A 19,847-nucleotide genomic window follows, 5' to 3' on the forward strand; every position below is an offset into this window, starting at 1 on the left:
CCTGATGACCTTTATAAATGACCTCACGTCCATCCCTATGTATTGCTTTATTCTTTGCATGTGGCAATCTAAGGCCATACACTTCTTAACCAAACAATCCTACAAACCCCAATAAATAGCACTCCATATTTTAGAACTTTTATTTTTATACACATTTTTCATTCATTCACTCATTCAGTTAGTTCATGGAAAACATGCTAGATTCCAGTTACTATGGCAGGTGTTAGAGGCACAGAGGAGACAAGTCAAAACTCTTGCCCCCAAGCAGCTTGCAGTCTCATAAGGGAAACAGATAATAAACCATGATATAATATCAGATATTGACTGCGATCTGTAGAGACACAGAGTGTGAGGTTCTATTTTACATAAAATGACAAGTGACGATTTCTTTGAGCAGGTAGCAGCTAAAGGGTGAGTCAGTTAAACGGAGAGCCAGACATGCAGGTTGATGGAAAAACAATCTTTTAGAGAAAATGTAAAAGCCCTGTAGTGGTAGGATGCTTGGCATTTTTAAGGGGGAGGTTACTGTCAGAGAGGAGAGTGAATAACAGGAAAAATGGTAGGAGAGATAACCAGGGGCCATATTATGTATAAAGCCTTCTCAACTATTAGGTCTCTGGATTTTATGGTACTTTTGATAGGAAGCCTTTCAAAGTGAAGGGGGAAGGAGTTAAACACTTCTACAAAGTAATATAACCTAATTATAAAACAATGTTTCTGGCTGCCACATGAAAAAGGTACTAAGAAATTAACTGAAATATAGAATGGAAGCAAAGGGAGCCTTTAGGGTCAACATGTACCTCTTTGTGTATTAGATAGACAAATGCATCTAATGGGCCAGCTAACTTTTGTAAACGATAACTTCCAAACCACCTATGCATCAAATTTGCATCAAGGCTCTATTCGGAAAGCAGAATGTCTTTATTCTAAAGAAATGATATTAGTAATAAAATTTTGAGCACCAAGATTATTAACCAGAGTGGTATTTTGATTTCGCTCCTTAAATCACTATACATAGCATTCTGCATTTATCTTGTGTTGACTGTCATACTTATGTGAATGAGACTGATACCACAGCAGTATTTTAAAATAATAATTGTACTTCAAATGACTGAAGTCTCAGAGGTATCTGAAGAGAATAACGTAGACCAGAGGGGAAGAATTGAAGATGTTACCAAGGTAAAATAAAAGCAGTTTAAATGTCAGTGAATAATGACGAGAAAATTAGCAGGAGATAAATGAAACAGATCATTTAAGATAAACAGTTTTACAGCATAGCAAGGAAGTTCCAAACCACAAGCTTTCTGTTTCCTGCATTAAAACAACTTCTTACTAGATGGTACATCTAGTCCCCAGGGAAGAAGTGAATGACACACTTTCAAGAACCAATTTGTAGCTTTCTAAATAAAACTCTTCCAGGCTGGAGAGAGATCCATGAACATAGAGATCTTAAAATTCATATTCAATAATAAATTCCGTGGTCCCAGACAGTGTTAGGTGCATAGGGGCTGTTCAGTAAACATCAGTGAAATGAAATGTATGAATAAACGAATGAACGGGATTCCTGGAAAATACTACACTCTCTTTCTCCAATTTATTTTCATCTCAAAGACAGGAATCTCTAACTTTTACTCTTTTCTTAGATTATGCTGTCTCCTAAACCATTTTTGTTTTCCAGAAATTTAAGGAAGGATGTCTCAGAGTCTGGGAAAATCCCACTTGCCTCCTGCTACACCTTACAGTTGTGAGAAAGCACATTTCAGACAACAGGGAAAACCCATACTTCACCACAACAACACACTGTACATTGTCTGGGCTGCTGGAGCATAAATTAGAGAGAAATAATGTAGTCAAGCAAGTAGGTGGTAAGAGGAAGGGGGCAGAGACACCATCAGGGAGTATAAATTCTGAGATGCCTCAGCATCTCAGAGACTGAACAAGAGCTCCAGCAAAGACTTTCACTCTAGATCAGCGTGACCTCAGATTAACTAAGGAATCTTGAGAATAAAGATGACCTCTGAAAATTGTTTCATAACAGAGAACAACTCTTTGCATCCAGAGAGTGGACAAGAAAGTAAGTCAGATCTGATTTCGTATATACTCTATAATATCTCTACATATGACATATAATAGTAGTTACAGAAGATATAATGGTAATCTCTCTATATATGATATATAATAGTAGAGAAAATATACTGGAAATCTCTATATATGTGATAGATAATGGTTGTTAGGGAAGAAAGTGAGGCTTTGTCTTTTAGAGAAGACAGGTTCTACTTCAGGGAAGAGGTGAATCCCTCTTTATATATAAGGAGTTCTAATACCCGAGATGAGAGAAAGCTGCAAAAATGAAGATCTTTAAAGATTGCTCTCTTCGCTTCAGTTTATATTATCTCAGTGTTTAGATTTAATTAGAAAACTTCCTGCTCTAGCCCAGTTATTCTCCATCATTTTCCATATCCATCTGTACATTCTCCAGGAAGTGTTGTCTATGAAAAATTCTATTTTCCACATAAGCAATTATGTTGTTTGCCTTCCCTTGCATCTTTATCTGCTTTCGGTGTGCCTTATCCCATGTTCTCATGACAGCATCCTCTAGTTGCCTTATCCCATGTTCTCATGACAGCATCCTCTAGTTGCTGGAAATGTGCAAGTTTGCCATCTTTGAGATAATTGCTATATAAGCAGCTAACATTTTACAGTGTCCATTTGTAATTTACTAAAAGAATGTCACAAAAGGATTCCTGAAAATGCAATCATCTGCTTTGATATTCTTTATAGGACATTTGTCCTCCATATCATCCTTCTATTTAACCCTTCCAATTTCTGGCTTCAAAGTCGATGTGACTTAGAATTTTTTCTTCCTTTCCTTTGTTTCTCATCAAAATGTAGTCATTTTAGAAATTTTCCTCTCTTCTATTTGTTTATTATATCCACATATCTGGTTTATTTCCTATTACTGTGATTTTGCCTATTATTTTTCTATAACTTATTTCTGTAAAATTTCTTGACTTTTTTCCATTTATTCCTCTTTCTCCTGAATTAATGAGGTACACTAAAGCACTAGCACTTAGGAATTAGACTTTGCTTGTCAGCAGGAGCTAGCCAGTAACAAAGGGATATGTTAGAAACAGCAGAACTAAAACAAGCTTGTAGAAAGGGATTATTTTCTTATCATGTGTCTGCTATATTAGTTTCCTTCCAAAAAACATCAATTACTTCTCCTAAATCCATCCTGTGTTTAAGAACATAAAATTTAGCATGGATAACAAGTGCAAAGCATGCAAAGTTTCAGGTAATCAGGTGAACCATTAGTTATGACCCAGTTGCACTGCTAAAAATAAAATAATAATAATAATTATTATTAATAAATAGCATAGCTGAAAGAAAAAAATGCAGACATTCTTAACTTTTCCTGATATTGTTTCAACTTTCTGTTGAATATCTAATTTAGGTTGCCCTAGTAAGATGCTTTATTAGTATGAAGAATCGCTGGATGTCACCCTTGGGTAATTCAATAGGTAGCAAATTGGGTTTATTTTCAACTTCTCTATTAATGTGCAGGACCTGAAATCAAAGCAAAAGTGTGCTGTTGGGGGAAATGTTTTGTCACCTAGGAGATAGGTATTACTGTGGGTAACACTAGCCCTCATTAATGGGAATAAAATACCATCTGAGAGTCATCTCAAAGCTTACTCCCTAGTTGAGCCAATGGACTCAGAGAGACCCTGGATCCCATGGGTTATTAGGGTGTGTTAGTGCTGGCTGAGGAGACAGCTGTTGTAGTGCTAAGTTCAAGCAGCACAACTGACTCTCACATAGCACCAAGTGAAACTAGACAGAGCTCTGAACTTGCTGCCTTAAGTAGCAAAGGCTGCTTCAGATCATGATTCTATACAGGTGAAAAAAGGAAAATCTGCTTTGAGAAGCTGGAAAATCGAGCTAGATAGCAGTGAAGTAAAGGCATCTTCTGCAAAATCTGAGTGCAGATCTGTGATAGGAAAAATAACTTACAGATAAAGCAAAAGTTGATGTTGACACCAGTACCTGGTAAATTACTAAGAAAGAAAGGCAACATCTCTTGGTCCAGTTTAACTTTAGATAAATGTTTAAAGGGTAAAAATATGTGGATTTCAACATAAATCTTATGTAAACATTTTTTAAGTTATGAAAATCATCCATGCTGAAAAAAAGTTGTTTTTTTTTAATTTTGAAACTGTTTTGTATTGTCAGTTACTCAAGTAGCCATTTTCCATTTCGGGTTTTGAGAATACAATAGGGACCTGTGTACTTCTCGGGGGCCACATTTTAAGAATCCTGACAGCGTATCATGCAAAATTGAAATCCAAAATCTAAGTCACAAAATTCTCTTTTCTCTTTCCTCAGTTATTTACTTACACTGTAGAACAGATATCCTTCTAGAGTTTTTTGTAACTATCAATTATCATTAACATCATATTCCTATTCTAAATCCTTCCACAGAAACATTACTTGTTGGAGAAAAAAAAAAGCCTTTTACTTTGTTTAACCACTGTACAGAGGGCAAATGAAAAAACTTTCACTGAATATTTGCTCTATAACACTGTCAAATTTCCTCTATTATTTTAACATCTTTTGAAAAAATCAAATATTTCACTGTTCATTCACACATCATTTTAAATTGAGGTTTAGTTTATGTATAATGAATGCACAGCTCATAGGTGTATAGTTTAATGAGTCATGACAATTGTAGAACCACAAGACCAGTCAACATTTGAATATTTCCATGACCCCAGACAGTTTGCCCTATGTCCCACTCCAGTTAAATTACCTTACCTACACACACAAAGGCAACTACTGTTCTGATTTCTGTCACCAGAGCTTAGGTAAACTATTCATTAATGTTATAGAAATGGAAATATTTATTATACAATCTTTTGTGGCTGGATTTTTTTCACTCAAAATTATTTATTTATTTTTTTGGAGATTCAGTCATTTTGTTGCATGTATCAGTTGTTTTATTTTAAATTGCTGAGCAGAATTTTCTTGTGTGGATATACTATAATTTGTTTATTCATTCTCCTGTTGATGAGTATTTGAGTTATTTCTGGAATTTGGCTCTTAAGAATAAAGCTGCTAGGAACATTCTTGCACAAGGCATTTTGAGAACATTTTTCATTTTTCTTGAGGATATACATAGGAGTAGATTTGTTGGGTCCTAGAAAAGGCATATATTTAATTTTATAAGAAACAGTTTCCAAAGTGTTTTTCCAATTTACTCTCCCACTAATAATATCTGAAAATTCCAATTAATTTTTTTCAGTCATTTTAATGTTACATATTTATATATCAATTCAATAATTTACTTTATGATATTATCCATGTTTATCCCATTCATATCATTTCTCTCCAACAGTAACCCCAAGGAAGTTAAGGAATTATGCTAGAATTTTTTTTTTTTTTGAGACAGCGTCTCACTCTGTCACCCAGGTTAGAGTGCAGTGGCACAATCTCAGCTCACTGCAACTTCTGCCTCCCAGGCTAAAGCAATCCCCCTACCTCAAATTCCCAAGTAGCTGGGACCACAGGTGCAAGCCACAATAACCAGCTAATTTTTTGTATTTTTGGTGAAGACAGAGTTTCACCATGTTGTTCATGATGATCTTCAACTCCTGAGCTCAGGTAATCTATCCACCCACCTCAGCCTCCTGAAATGCTGAGACTACAGGTGTGAGCCACCACACCCTCAAATTTTTTAATGTGTTTTCTAGGGCATGTGGATATTTAATAAATGTTCTTATCACGATTGAAACAATAAACTGATTATATACTTAGAATTTTCATAGCTATTAAGTGTATAAATTGTATGTGCCAGGTAAATATTTTGAGGAGATATTTTATGATCTCATCATTACGTTTGAATTGTTTCATTTCAAGTCAACAAGAGACTATTCAAAGTCACTCAAAATTGGGAGAAAATTAACTTAGAAATTTGTATACGGATATAGAGAAATTTCATATAAGGAGATGGGAAATACTAAATTTAAACGCCTCAAAATAATATCACATGTTAATATAGTACTTCTATAGACTGTCTGAACTAATCATCAACTTTCTCCCTTCCAGATGATGCCAATAGTCCCCGTTTTTCAACACAACGTGAAGGGTTCTTCCAAGTTCCTGTCCTATGTGCTGTAGTGAATGTGGTCTTCATCACCATTTTAATCATAACCCTCATTGCCTTATCAGGTGGATCTGTACTTCAATTCTTCTAAAGCCTCCTAGCTGTAGCATTCATGCCCAGCTGAAATCAATATTAGTTCAGTCTAGCTAATCAGAAATTGTAGCTAATTTAAAATTATCCCATATAACATATATGGCCAATTTCCTAATCAAGACTAAACATAATTCCACATTCCTTGAATGATTAATGTAATACTTTTATAAGTATTAAAAGTATCTATGATTTATGTATTACTGTAGGATAAAATTGCATTTGAAAAGATGTTTACATCTAGAATGAAGGCAGCTGATTTGAATTCTGAATAAATAGCTATTTAGCTAGAAAAAAGTGTGAACACATCCATTGATTATGGAAAAAAAAATCATATCTAACACCATAGATTCATCAGGAAGTGACCAGTATTCTGTGTTTTTTCTTAAAGGCCACAGAATAGTAGTTCTGAATAATTAAGACTGTATTTAAAAGTTCCCAGAAAGTCGGTAATGATAAGCTATTCAATGCCTACAGCTATACCAAGATATATTTGTGTCTTTTACAAATGGGAACATTTATCATTTTTTCAGATACTCTCAGTCATACCTCTTTCTGGATTGTGAATTAGTTCCCTAAAAGTTACTCTCTCCATTTTTCCAACTTTGTGCTGTAAATACGGCATCTTCAAATACCTCCACCTCTGCATTCAGATTCAAAACCTTATTTGAAATTTATAATGCACTTTACCTTTTTTAGTTCAAAAAACTATCTATTCCAAATTTTCAGAATTTTTCTATATTTCTGTTATTTTCTGACATTATGGCCAAAGGTACTCCCCCTTACCCTCACACCCCCATCTGATAATGATTAGGTGCAATGGAAGATTCGATATGTTCCTGAGAACTTTCTTTCTTCTTACCTTTTTCAGAATTCTCCTTTTTAGCTTTCATCCTTTGCTTTATCACCACCCAGCACCACATAGCATTCCTGGGCTAGTATTGCATGCTATGGGTATTTGGTTTCTTTTCTTACTAAAACAAAGCATTTTTCTGTTCACAGTGGGAAAATACAATTGTCCAGGTCAATACACATTCTCAGTGCTATCAGACAGCAATGTTTCTTCATGCCCGGATGACTGGGTTGGCTACCAGAGGAAATGCTACTTTATTTCCACTGCGAAGAAGAGCTGCACTTCTGCCCAAAATGCTTGTTCTGAACATGGTGCTACTCTTGCTGTCATTGATTCTGAAACGGACATGGTAAGAATAAAAAAGAGATAAAATAGGCCGGGCGCGGTGGCTCAAGCCTGTAATCCCAGCACTTTGGGAGGCCGAGGCGGGTGGATCACGAGTTCAAGAGATCGAGACCATCCTGGTCAACATGGTGAAACCCCGTCTCTACTAATACAAAAAATTAGCTGGGCATGGTGGTGCGTGCCTGTAATCCCAGCTACTCAGGAGGCTGAGGCAAAATTGCCTGAACCCAGGAGGCGGAGGTTGCGGTGAGCTGAGATCGCGCCATTGCACTCCAGCCTGGGTAACAAGAGCGAAACTCCGTCTCAAAAAAAAAAAAAAAAAAAAGAGATAAAATATTACTATTTTAATTCACATGGCTAATCAGTGGTTTCCTTCTAAGTGAAAAAACATTGTACCTACCACAGTTGTACGAAAACGTCATCTCAGAGAGCCATGTGATCAGCCTGAGGTCAAAATGAAACTAGTCTTTTTTTTGAGATGGAGTTTCACTCTAATTGCCCAGGCTGGAGTGCAATGGCACAACCTCAGCTCACCACAACCTCCGCCTTCTCTGGGTACAAGCAATTCTCCTGCCTCAGCCTCCTAAGTAATTGGAATTACAGGCATGTGCCACCATGCCTGGCTAATTTATTGTATTTTTAATAAATGCAGAGTTTCTCCATGTTGGTCAGGCTGGTCTCAAACTCCCCATCTCAGGTGATCTGCTCACCTCGGTCTCCCAACATGCTGTGATTACTGGCATGAGCCACCACGCCCAGTGTAACTCCGTCTTTTAATTTGCTGTGACTGCTTAGCTTCAAAGACCAGAAATCCAAATAAGCTGATGCTATATCCAATAAGTAAATGGTCAGACGGGCTGTCATGCCTCAAGTTGCAACTTTTGAGAAACAGGATTTAGTATCTACTTCCAAAAGGTGTTTAATGTAACAACTCATTTGTGCTTTTTTAAAGAACTTTCTAAAACGATATGCAGGTAGAGGTGAACACTGGGTTGGACTGAAAAAGGAACCTGGTCAGACATGGAAGTGGTCAAATGGCAAAGAATTTAACAACTGGTTAAGTCTCCAGACGTCTCTTTATTCTCACCAAGGTAGCATGTCAGGAAAATCATTTTCCTTTTCTCCTTTCAAAGCACTTTAGATACAAAGGCTGAGCTCTTCAAGAGCTCTAACAAACTCTTCTGAATGTGTATACTCTGGAATTCTTTAAAGACAGGCTTTATTATCATTCCTTTCTTTTTACACTAATAATTCATAAAATAAATGCTTATACTGATTCTTCTCAGCAAACTCTAATGCGATTTACTTAAAACTGTAATGTAAATAGATTTACTTGATTTGGAAATATCCTAATATTTATCATGATGCAACAAAACCCCATTTTTGTGTCACATTTAGACTTTACTAATGCGATAGTTGTTGGAAAATAAATCCCTCTTACTATTTCTCAGTTTTCATCTCCACAGAATAAAGAACATTTTCAATGCCTAATTAAGAGTTTCTGGCCGGGCGCGGTGGCTCACGCCTGTAATCCCAGCACTTCGGGAGGTCGAGGCGGGTGGATTACGAGGTCAAGAGATCGAGACCATCCCGGTCAACGTGGTGAAAGCCCGTCACTACTAAAAACACAAAAAATTAGCTGGGCATGATGGCGCGTGCCTGTAATCCCAGCTACTCAGGAGGCTGAGGCAGGAGAATTGCCTGAATCCAGGAGGCGGAGGTTGCCGTGAGCCGAGATCGCGCCATTGCACTCCAGCCTGGGTTAGAAGAGCGAAACTCCGTCTCCAAAAAAAAAAAAAAGTCCTACTGCACAAAAACGAAGCCCTTCTGGCTGCCTGCCCTCGGGGAGAAGCTGCGCCCCCTCAGGCTCCAGGGCTCCGGAAGCCTCCCGCCGCCCAACCCCGGCGCGCACCTAGAAGTCCCGAGCTCGGGCCCCGCCTTAGCCGTCCCCTCCATAGCCCCACCCCGCCCCATTCCACCGCGCCTGCGCGCCGCCCATCGCTCCACCGCCCCGCCCCGCTCGACCGCGCCTGCGCCTAGCTCCACAGCCCTGCCTGCGCCTCGCTCCACCCCGCCTACGCCTCGCCCCGGCGCCTGCGCCCCGCTCCACTGAGCCTGCCTAGCGGGCGCCGGGGCTGCAGTTGCAGTCGGTCGGGTGCAGTGCGCGGGTTCCCTGGCGGTTGGGGAGTGGCGTCCGCCGCGAGGGAGCGCCGCCGCCGGCGTCCGCCGCGAGGGAGCGCCGCCGCCGGCGTCCGCCGCGAGGGAGCGCCGCCGCCGGCGTCCGCCGCGAGGGAGCGCCGCCGCCGGCGTCCGCCGCGAGGGAGCGCCGCCGCCGGCGTCCGCCGCGAGGGAGCGCCGCCGCCGGCGTCCGCCGCGAGGGAGCGCCGCCGCCGGCGTCCGCCGCGAGGGAGCGCCGCCGCCGGCGTCCGCCGCGAGGGAGCGCCGCCGCCGGCGTCCGCCGCGAGGGAGCGCCGCCGCCGGCGTCCGCCGCGAGGGAGCGCCGCCGCCGGCGTCCGCCGCGAGGGAGCGCCGCCGCCGGCGTCCGCCGCGAGGGAGCGCCGCCGCCGGCGTCCGCCGCGAGGGAGCGCCGCCGCCGGCGTCCGCCGCGAGGGAGCGCCGCCGCCGGCGTCCGCCGCGAGGGAGCGCCGCCGCCGGCGGGGCGCCTTCTGGCTCGGGCTGGGGCTGGCAGCAGCGCGAACGAGCAACGGCGGCAACTGCAGGCATGTGGACGGCGGCCTCAGCGGCCAGCAGGTAAGGTCTGCGCGGGGGAGGGTGGGTCTTGCAGGCCCGTGACGGGGTGCGGGTTGCGGGTTGCGGGTTGCGGGCGAGCCAGCGGTGCGGCGGCCTGGCCGGGGGTGCAGGTGAGCGCAGCCCGTGCGGGGCCCGGTGGGGAATTGTCCTTCCGGCGGCGCCCGCAACGCGCCCAGGCCGCGGCGGGGACCCGGGAGGGGCGGGCCTCGGCCTCGGGGCGGGTGCGCGCTCCTCCGTCTTCACATCTCCTCTGCCCCTCGCCAACATGGCCGCTACTCTCCTGTCACCACTTCCCTGGCCGCTGCCGGTCCCTTAGCGCGCGCTTTGTTTGAAGCAGAACTGGGAGGAGGGTGGGCGGGGGGGGGGGGGGTGGCGGCGCTGTGCAGGCGGACGCGGGGACGGGGGAGGGGCGGGTCGGGTCACCCCGGGGACGCCGGCCTGCCCTCGGGCCATCCTACCACCCTACCTAAGCCCCGGGGATGGCCGTGGTCCTTGCCAGCTGTAGGTTGCCGGAACGCCCACTGGCCAGTCCTCGCGCCGGCGCAGCCCCCTTACTGATGCGTGTGGTGAAACTTCGTGCTCTGGAGAGCCGCGCACTTTTCTTCTTCTTAGTGAGTGGCCTTGGATGTATTCGTTTAGGAGTGAGTGTGTTCCAATTTGCAATGCGGGACTGCGCAGCCCCTCTGGTTTGGCTTTCTCCAGCGTCGATTGTGCGTTCTTGGTTTTACAGAGGTTTCTTTTGAGTAATGGCTTCAGTATTGTCAACCCCATACGCATTTCGAAGTTTGTTTATGGAATTGTTTTTACATTTCTCTTGTTATTTATAATGTTTGAATTAGATTTTGTGTTTTTGGAGAGATTTTCCGTACGTGGTGGAAACGTTTTTAATCTTGGTAAATACGGATTGTCTATTTTATCGTGTCGATCGGAAAGCAATACCAGGAACATTGAAACGTTTTAAAGACTTTCACTCTCCACTGACTTGTGTGAAAGACGACGTACATACTAAAACGGGAATACCTGGCTTTTTTTCTATTGGAGTTTTCTGGAAGAAATTCTGTGCAATCTGAAAAGATTGATGGAGGATACAGTAATTGCTGTCTACATCGCTTTTGTTGAGCAGTGAAAATTAGGCAAACTTGGAGATTTATATCTGGACCTACTGAGTTTTTGAACAGCCTTGAAGTGAAATTTTGGAAAGGGCAGGTGAAATGAGGTTTCTTCCAACCTCCCCCTCCCCCCGTCAGCTTGGTTAACAGGCAAACACCAAAATATTGTAATATCTGGTAATTTACAGAACGTTGGTTATCAGATTTGATAATTATATATTAAGGTTGTACAATATGTGTATGTCAGAGTTACAGGTAGTAGGTCTTAGGTTGTAGAGTCTTATGAAAAATACGATTTTTTTATAATTTCTGAGTAGCAAAATGGTAACTGTTACAATGGTTATGAATTGTCAAGGCAATAGGGCCGGTCAGTATATGTCTTCAGTCACGTTTTTATGCCTGAAATCCAGGAAACTCGGTAAATGGATGTTTCCTGAAACAGCCATTGCAATGCCATATGTATTGGTGTCCTTACAGTACATCTCAGATAATGGTGTGTCTCCCTTACTTGTGAACTGAGGGGTTGTGATATTGCTGCAGCTTGTCTGTGCCCCTCTGCATTTTGTGGGTAGTGTCTCACATTTGGCTATCATATTTATAAAACAAGAGTTATTAATTTGGTTTTAACTGGAAGAAATTTAGGTGGTTTTCACTTCCCAGTGACTTACCTGATGGCACGTAGTTACAACGTTAATGGTTGCACTCCTTAATTGCTAGCATCTTTTTTCTGGTGTGTTAGATATATATTCTTTTGGTTTATCATTTAAAAGAATATTGCTGAGAAAGCATTTAAATGTTAATACTGTATTTGTTTATATTTATTGGCTGCTTAATTAAATGTGTTTTCTTTCCCTTTTCCTGAATGAAAAGAAATTGGGAGAAGAGAATGAACCATTTTGTGCAAGTACTTTGTTCAGTTGAGAAGACGTGGTATTGTGAAAACAGTGTAGTCTCTGGAGTTAGACCTGGAGTCAGAATGTATATCTAACATACTAGAAAAAAGATGCTTGGAAGAATGGCCTTCCAAGTCAGAAGCATCTGGATTGAAACTGAGCTCCACTCCGTACTGGGCCAAAGCCATGTAACTGATTCATCATGCAGCCTTTTTTTTTTTTTTTTAAGAAAAAAAAAGTTTTTAATGTTACTCGAATATGTCAGTTTTATTGTTTCTGTATACACACATTTGTTACTGAAAATTGCAAAAATAGCACATTGAAAGTCCTTTTATTGGAGTTCAAACTTGTGAAAACAAGAAAATTTAATTATACTGTAGCCAGACTACCCAGTGTTTTCTTTACGTTGTTGCCCCACAAGTTGGTTTCCTCCGATTCTTGATGTTGGGCTTCATCTCACTGACTTCAGGCTTCTGACGCACATGGGAATCTTAGGACCTACTGGCTCTTTGGGTCACGTCAGAGAGGAGAGCTTATTGAAAAGGATGTATTGAGCATGGTGGCTCACACCTGTAATCCCAGCACTTTGGGAGGCTGAGGCGGGTGGATTGCCTGAGATCAGGAGTTGTGACACCAGCCTGGCCAACGTATTGAAACCCCATGTTTACAAATAATACAGAAAAATTAGCTGGGTGGGATGGTGCACGTCTCCTGGGTTCAAGCGATTCTCCTGCCTCAGCCTCCCAAGTAGCTGGGACTACAGGAGCATGCCACTATGGCTGGCTAGTTCTTTTTTTGTTTTGTTTTTTTTTTTTTGGTAGGAGTTTCGTCTCTACTTTCGTCTAAGGAGGCCCAAAGCTACTTTCCGCCCAGGCTGGAGTGCAATGGCGCCATCTTGGCTCACCGCAGCCTCTGCCTCCCACGTTCAAGTGATTATCCTGTCTCAGCCTCTGGAGCAGCTGGGATTAGCCCAGCTAATTCATTTTTATTTTTATTTTTATTTTTGAGGTGGAGTTTTGCTGTTGTTGCCTGGAGTGCAGTGGCGCTATCCCGGCTCACTGCAACATCCACCTCTTGGGTTCAAGTGATTCTCCTGCCACAGCCCCCTAAGTAGCTGGGATTACAGGCATGCACTACCACACCTGGCTAATTTTGTATTTTGAGTAGAAACAGGGTTTCTCTATGTTGATCAGGCTGGTCTCGAACTCCTGGCCTCAGGTTATCTGCCCGCCTCGGCCTCCCAAAGTGCTGGGATTACAGGTGTGAGCCAGCGTGCCCTGCCCATGTCAGTTTTTAACATGAGTGTGCATGTAGTTGTTAGTATGTTCTTTTATTACCTGTTTAGTGACTACAGGATCTGTGGTTATATGTTCTCTTTCAGTGCTGGCATTCTTAATTTGAATCTCCTCTATTATTTTAGCATCAGCAGATTGTGAAGTTTACTGATTGTATTAAAAGAACAATTTTCAGCTGTGTGCTGACCATCGTAAAGGACTGAGCCTTTTTTCATTCTTTCCCATGGCTCTGATGCATGGTTTCCAGATACCAGTTAGGAAAGAAGTTCCTGAGATGATGGAACTTGTGCTAGTCACATAGGGCTGCTAGGACAAAGTGACCATAGACTTGGGGGAGCATATTAAAAACAGAAATGCGTTAGTCACAGTCTGGGGGCTGGAAGTCCAAGGTTGGGGTCCCAGTGTGGTGAGGTTCTGGTGAGGGCTGTCTTCCTGGCTTGCAGATGGCTGCCTTCTCACTGTGTCCTCGTGTCAGGGAGAGAGAGCTCTGGGGTCTCTGCTTCTTACCAGGGCCCTAATCCCAACATTAGGTCCCCACTCTCATGATCTTCTCTAACCCTGAAGAACTCCCAAAGGCCCCATCTCGAAATACCATCATCTATCCTGGATTAGGGCTTCAACACAGGAATTGGGCGGGAGGGAGGAATGAACATTCAGTCTGTCAGAGCCCCCCACTCGCCGAGATCGTGCCATTGCACTCCAGCCTGGGTAACGCACGAAACTCCGTCTCAAAAAAAAAAAAAAATTTAATTAGAGTAAAATTTTGTGATTTAAAATACGTAGTACCGTAAGGTGTTAGTGTTTTAAGATGGTTTCAAATAAATGGATCGGAAGTAGATACTTTTGACTTAATTATGTCTTATTTTCTTTAATCGTAGGACTTTATTGACCTGACGTTGTCGAAGACGCAACGGAAGACTCCAACTGTTACTCATAAACATTACCAAATTCATCGCATTAGACATTTTTACATGAGAAAAGTCAAATTTGCTCAACAGAATTACCATGATAGACTTTCACAAATTCTAACAGATTTCCCTAAGTTGGCTGTAAGTGACTTGGGGACCTCTCTGTTTATGTAAATATGAGCCTTCAGAGAACCAGTGTTTAACCAGTTTTGTGTACTCATTTGACAGAAAGGGAGACAAGATAATTGACTTAGACTGCTCAGTAAGTTAATGGCAAAGAACCATCTTGTTGAATTAATAGAAGTGGGAACAGAATGTGGGTTTTTTGATTCTCTAATATTCTCCCTTTTCTCCAACCAAACCCTGTCTAAGGAGGCCCAAAGCTACTTCGCAGGCTTTCTGTATAATCCCTGGGCTTGCAGGGGCGAACCCAAGTGGTAATGGCAGCTGTGGCTTAGGAACACAGAAGCTGGCAGCTCACTGGTGCATCTCCTCCACCCTCTTTTCAAGGGTTTTTTCCCCTCTGGGCTCAGCTTGGGTCAGTGGCGTAAAGTCCACCAGTTTGTGAGCTTGTTGCTTCATTAGCGGATGACAGTCAGTTCAGTACTGACTTTTCTTCTCGGGCAAGAAGAGATCACATGGGGAGCTGTGCCTTTTTCATTAAGCCAGAAACCTTGAGCTCCCTTCTCTGCCACACATTGCGTTTGCCTGTTTCTTTTTTTTCTTTGAGACCGAGCCTCACTTTCTTGCCCAGGCTGGAGTGTAGTGGTGCGATGTCGGCTCGCTGCAGCCTCCACCTCCTGGGTTCCGGTGATTCATGTGCCTCAGCCTCCTGCGTAGCTGGGATTACAGGTGCACACCACCACGCCTGGCTAATTTTGGGTAATTTTAGTAGAGACAGGGTTTCACCATGTTGGCCAGTGTGGTCTTAAACTCCTGACTTCAAGTGATCCTCCTGTATCTGCCTCTCAAAGGTCTGAGATTACAGGCATGAGCCACCATGCCCAGCCTGCCTGTTTAGCTATAGAAAAGCAAGAGCAGAAACTGCTTGGCAGGCACTGCTGACAAAGCCTTGACTCCACGTATAGGGCAGTGCGGTTGCGAGGTTACTTGAGGTTGTGAAGGGTGTGAGGATCAGCAGGACAGTCTTAAAGCCTCAATCTGCCATTGCCCTGGAATAGTCCCTGAAGGGAGGTGTAGGCAGAGAGAAACACTTGGCTTCTGTGACAGTACTTTTTATTTAAACAAGCAAAAATAATGGCTTACTAAAAGACACGTGCTTAAAATAAACAGTAAAAATTCCTGCTAGAGGACATACACTTAGGTTGTATCTCTCCAGGGTTTGACGCAGTTGTTCCGTAGATGCTGCTCGAATGGCTGGACGGTTTCTTGGGAAGGGTAGAGAGTCCTGGAGGTAAAGAAAGTGATTAAGAAAGAGATGATTTAAACTGATCTGGTATTAGGAAACACTTGATCTTAGCAAACAACATATTTTGATCTACTTAGTATCAGATGTTTGTGGTTCTTTTTAAGAAGTTTTGTCGTTTTCATCCTCAGTATTATATACATCAGAGGTAGGAGAGTTCGGATGTATTAACATTCTATTATCTCTTTTAAAGCCAGGACTAGTTATCTGAGGACAGTTTCGGAGTGGAGAGTTAGATTAACTTGTCATTCATTGAATGCTTATTATCTGTCTGGTACGTTCTGAGCACTGGGCATAAAAAAGTGGTAAAGGCTCCTGTTCTGATTCTGTGGGGGAAAAGATAGTGAACGTGAAAATACATAGCATGTCGGTTGGATGCAGGGAAGCCCTGGAAGGGGACTGGGGAATATCTGCTCGGGGAGAGGGAATCAGGCCTGTGGTCAAAGCAGCAGCAGGTGCAGGGGCCTGAGGTCCCAGAGACCCTAGAGGGCAGGGGGAGGTGGAGAACATGGGGAGATGGGATTGGAGGAAGTGGTAGTCGGGTTGAGTTTATATGCGCTGGTGAGATACGAGACGCTGCTGGCCTGGTGATGTAAAATGCACTAGTCAAATACAGGTACCATTTAAATCTCTCTGAGATGACCTTGGAAGGGAATGTAGGAAGAAGGGTGCTGTGGAGAGCATGGATGTTTCGGGTGGAGCTGTGAGCAGGAGCCAGCACAGGACTTAGAGAGGGCAGACCATCTACCTGGAAGCTGTGAGGAAGATGCTGCAGGCAGGATGCAGGGCCAGCCCCCATCGCTTCAAGAGGTCTGTGAGATACAGTGTGAGAGCTGGTCATTGGGAGGTCCTTGTGAGCTTGTAGCCTGTTTAGACGGAGTGGTGGACACAGAATTCTGGTGAGGATTGGCTTCAAGATAGGGAGGAGAGGAGAGACACAGTGCCTCTTGGGAACAAAGAGAAGGAATTGGAAGGATTTGGGGGTCACGGGAGTTTAAATTTTTTTTCCCTATAGTTTGGGAAATAACGGCAGATTTTTAGGCTGATGGTAAGAGTCAGGCGGAGGGAAGGATTTCTGGTGCAGAGTTCCTGAGCAGCAGGAAGGGTGCCTGCAGGGTGGGGGCTGGTCATGCTGGGTCCCACAGCTGCACTGCCATACTGGGAGGCAGGTGGGTGGCAGCAGCCACCACTGGTGCCTGCATCCCTTCTGATGCTTGTTTTCCCAGAGGGCTAAATAGAGCCCCTGGCCAGGAGAGTGAACTGGGGAGGAGACACTGCAGGCTTGAAGAGAGAGGGCAGGAAATTGTTCAAGTGTTGCTTCTATGAGGATGAGAAACTGCCGGCCCAGACTGACCATGGTATGCTTTTGTTTGTTACAGGACATTCATCCGTTCTACGCCGATTTGATGAATATTCTGTACGGCAAAGATCACTACAAGTTGGCTCTGGGGCAAATAAATATTGCCAAAAATTTAGTGGCCAAGTAAGGTACTTCTTTTACTGTGATGTCTTTTAAGTTATTAGCAAAAGTGAAAAGAAACCTAACATTTCTTCCTTTTTTAAGTGTTGCTAAAGATTACGTGCGGTTGATGAAGTACGGTGACTCTCTGTACCGCTGCAAGCAGCTGAAGCGTGTGGCCCTGGGGCGGATGTGCACCGTGATCAAGAGGCAGAGGCAGAGTCTGGAGTATTTGGAGCAAGGTGCTTGTCACGCATGCACAGGAACTGTGTTAGTGTCCTGCTGACAGGATGCGTCCTTGTTGGGGAGTTACTCTTGAGATGTCTGTTTTGTCATAGTTTGGAGATGACATGGTCAGTTATTTCTCCTAGCTTTACCTGTGAGAAACAGTGCTATAGGCTTGTTTTTATTGAAAAAGTGCTAGCACTTACAATACGTACAAATTAATAGCACCCATAAGAAAGTTTATGTATTTCATATTTAATAGGTAAGGGATAGACAAATCATGAGAAAATGATGAAAAGTGTAAAACATAAGATGGCTTAGAAACAATAAAACAAGCAAAAATAAGATGGCTTGTAGTTTATTGTTGACACTTTTATTTCAGAAGATACTTTTATTCAGTAGGACTTCTCTGAATTACTCTAGTAGGGTTCTATTGAAAGCACCACTTGCCTGCTTATTTGCGTGTCTTCTTACATGACAAATCATTTGGACTCATTTGGTTTTGTTCTCCCTCCTGCATCTTGCAAGTAATTTTTAACAAAATATGATATTTGGATGCTTTGCAGGTGCTTTCCTACAGATCTCTGTGGCCTTCATGATGGCCCAGGGGTGTCACCTTGGAGCTGTGTTTGTTACAGATGAGGTGGCTGAATGGCAGTAACCCATGCTCCAGCCAGAACGTCATGGCATGCAGGCTTCAAAATACACTGTTTCCCTAATGTCGTCTTGCTGATGAGAATCGTCTGGACACTTCCAGACATGCGGTTGGACACCTTTGACCTAATGAGTTAAAATATGGGCTTGGAAGGGCTGCGGACCAGGATTCTTAGTACAGCCAAACTTGGGAAATAACTATTGAATGTACTGTGTATGTATTATACCGTCTGCAACTATTTTCTCCATCACTGTTGCGTTATAGAAATTGGAGTAAGATTAATATCACCACAGGCCTTGACTGGAACTAAATTGAAAAGAAAATTTAAAGCAAATCTTAAACTTTCGGTATCTTAATTTTTCCATTTGAACTCTTTCATAGTATGTCAGCATTGATCCCGTTTGCCAACCATTGATCCGAATACCAGGACTCTGCTTTTGTGTGGGTACCCAAATGTTGGCAAGTCCAGCTTCATCAATAAGGTTGGTCTGCTTTTTATTGTAAAGCAAATCCTCTGGCCATTTTACATCATTGCTACTATATTCTGACTGCGTGGGATTCAGAATGGCCTTGGTCATAATTTTGGCCTCCGAGTTGGTCCTTTAGTAAATACTCCCCTGGTCTGCAGGAGGCCCCAGTGCCTGAGTACATCTGAGTTCCCTTGGAGAGGATTGACTTTGTCTGTATCTAGATTTATGTTACGATTACAGAAACCATTGCTTTTGGTTCTTGCGTGCCCTATAATTTCTAAGGAATTTGAGATGTGTAAGTGCATTTTTGTTGACAACTGGAGAGTTTTCGTGGGTGTTGTTGACCTGCCCTGGAATGGCGACGTCAGATGGGCTCCAGCGGCAGAGGACACTCCGAGCTGGGGTCTGCCCATCTGCAGCTGCCTCTGGGTGATCTTGACACACCTTGGTTGCTGTGTCAACTTTCACGTGAAATGGTATGTGGTCCAGCAGAGGGGCAAGGTGCCTTGTCTCTTTTTCCTTGGGTGTACTCACTGACTAGGATTCAAGTGTCACATTTAAGGGACTCAGTCATTTAGTGCTTCAGGACAATTTGGCTGAGTTTGAGGGACCCAGGAAGAGGCAAAGCAACTTTAAAATGTGAATTTACAACCAGCCACAGCTCATGTGCCAAGAAAATTGTCAAATTTTATGGCCTACTCAGTGCCAAGATCCCTATATTTTTAATTAAAAAAAAATTTTATCTTTTTTTTTTTGGAGACGGAGTTTCGCTCTTGTCACCCAGGCTGGAGTGCAATGGCACGATCTCGGCTCACTGCAACCTCCACCTCCTGGGTTCAGGCAATTCTCCTGCATCAGCCTCCTGAGTAGCTGGGATTACAGGCACACGCCACCATGCCCAGCTAATTTTTTGTATTTTTAGTAGAGATGAGGTTTCACTCCCACGGGGGAGTCCAGGGTCAAAAGGTGCCGGGGTGGCAGCAGGAGACCAGGGTCTGCGAGCCGGTCCCGGTGGGGGAGTCCAGGGGCAAACGGTGCGGCGTGGGTCAGAAGGAGACCAGGCATGGTGAGCCGGTACCGCCGGGGGAGTCCAGGGGCAAATGGTGCGGGGGTGGGGGCAGCAGGAAACCAGGGAGGGCGAGCGGGGTCCCGGCGGGGGAGTCCAAGGGCAATCGGTGTGGGCGGGGCAGAAGGAGACCAGGGTT

At 43.5% G+C, this 19,847-nt stretch overlaps 1 protein-coding gene across 1 annotated transcript; it reads left to right on the top strand.

The window, feature by feature from the left end:
- Window positions 1-2,010: 2,010 nt before the first annotated feature.
- Window positions 2,011-19,564, top strand: LOC135271295 (uncharacterized). Its single transcript, XM_064368320.1, has 9 exons — window positions 2,011-2,074; window positions 6,106-6,228; window positions 7,256-7,455; window positions 8,404-8,507; window positions 9,500-10,202; window positions 14,378-14,548; window positions 17,213-17,316; window positions 17,398-17,534; window positions 18,554-19,564. Exons 1-9 carry the CDS (start codon window positions 2,011-2,013, stop codon window positions 18,565-18,567), a joined length of 1,620 nt encoding a protein of 539 aa, XP_064224390.1. The 3' UTR covers window positions 18,568-19,564.
- Window positions 19,565-19,847: the final 283 nt, after the last annotated feature.

Source organism: Aotus nancymaae, unplaced genomic scaffold (assembly GCF_030222135.1).
Source record: "Aotus nancymaae isolate 86718 unplaced genomic scaffold, 86718_ANA_hifiasm-v0.15.2.pri h1tg000076l, whole genome shotgun sequence".
NCBI lineage: Eukaryota > Metazoa > Chordata > Mammalia > Primates > Aotidae > Aotus > Aotus nancymaae.

Bases quoted from the DNA above. Each gene is read 5' to 3' on its own strand.
- LOC135271295 (XM_064368320.1), top strand. From the start codon at position 2,011: ATGACCTCTGAAAATTGTTTCATAACAGAGAACAACTCTTTGCATCCA. The intron at 8,508-9,499 runs GTTAAGTCTCCA...CTAGCTCCACAG, and splicing joins GGCAAAGAATTTAACAACTG to CCCTGCCTGCGCCTCGCTCC. The intron at 17,317-17,397 runs GTAAGGTACTTC...TCCTTTTTTAAG, and splicing joins GCCAAAAATTTAGTGGCCAA to TGTTGCTAAAGATTACGTGC.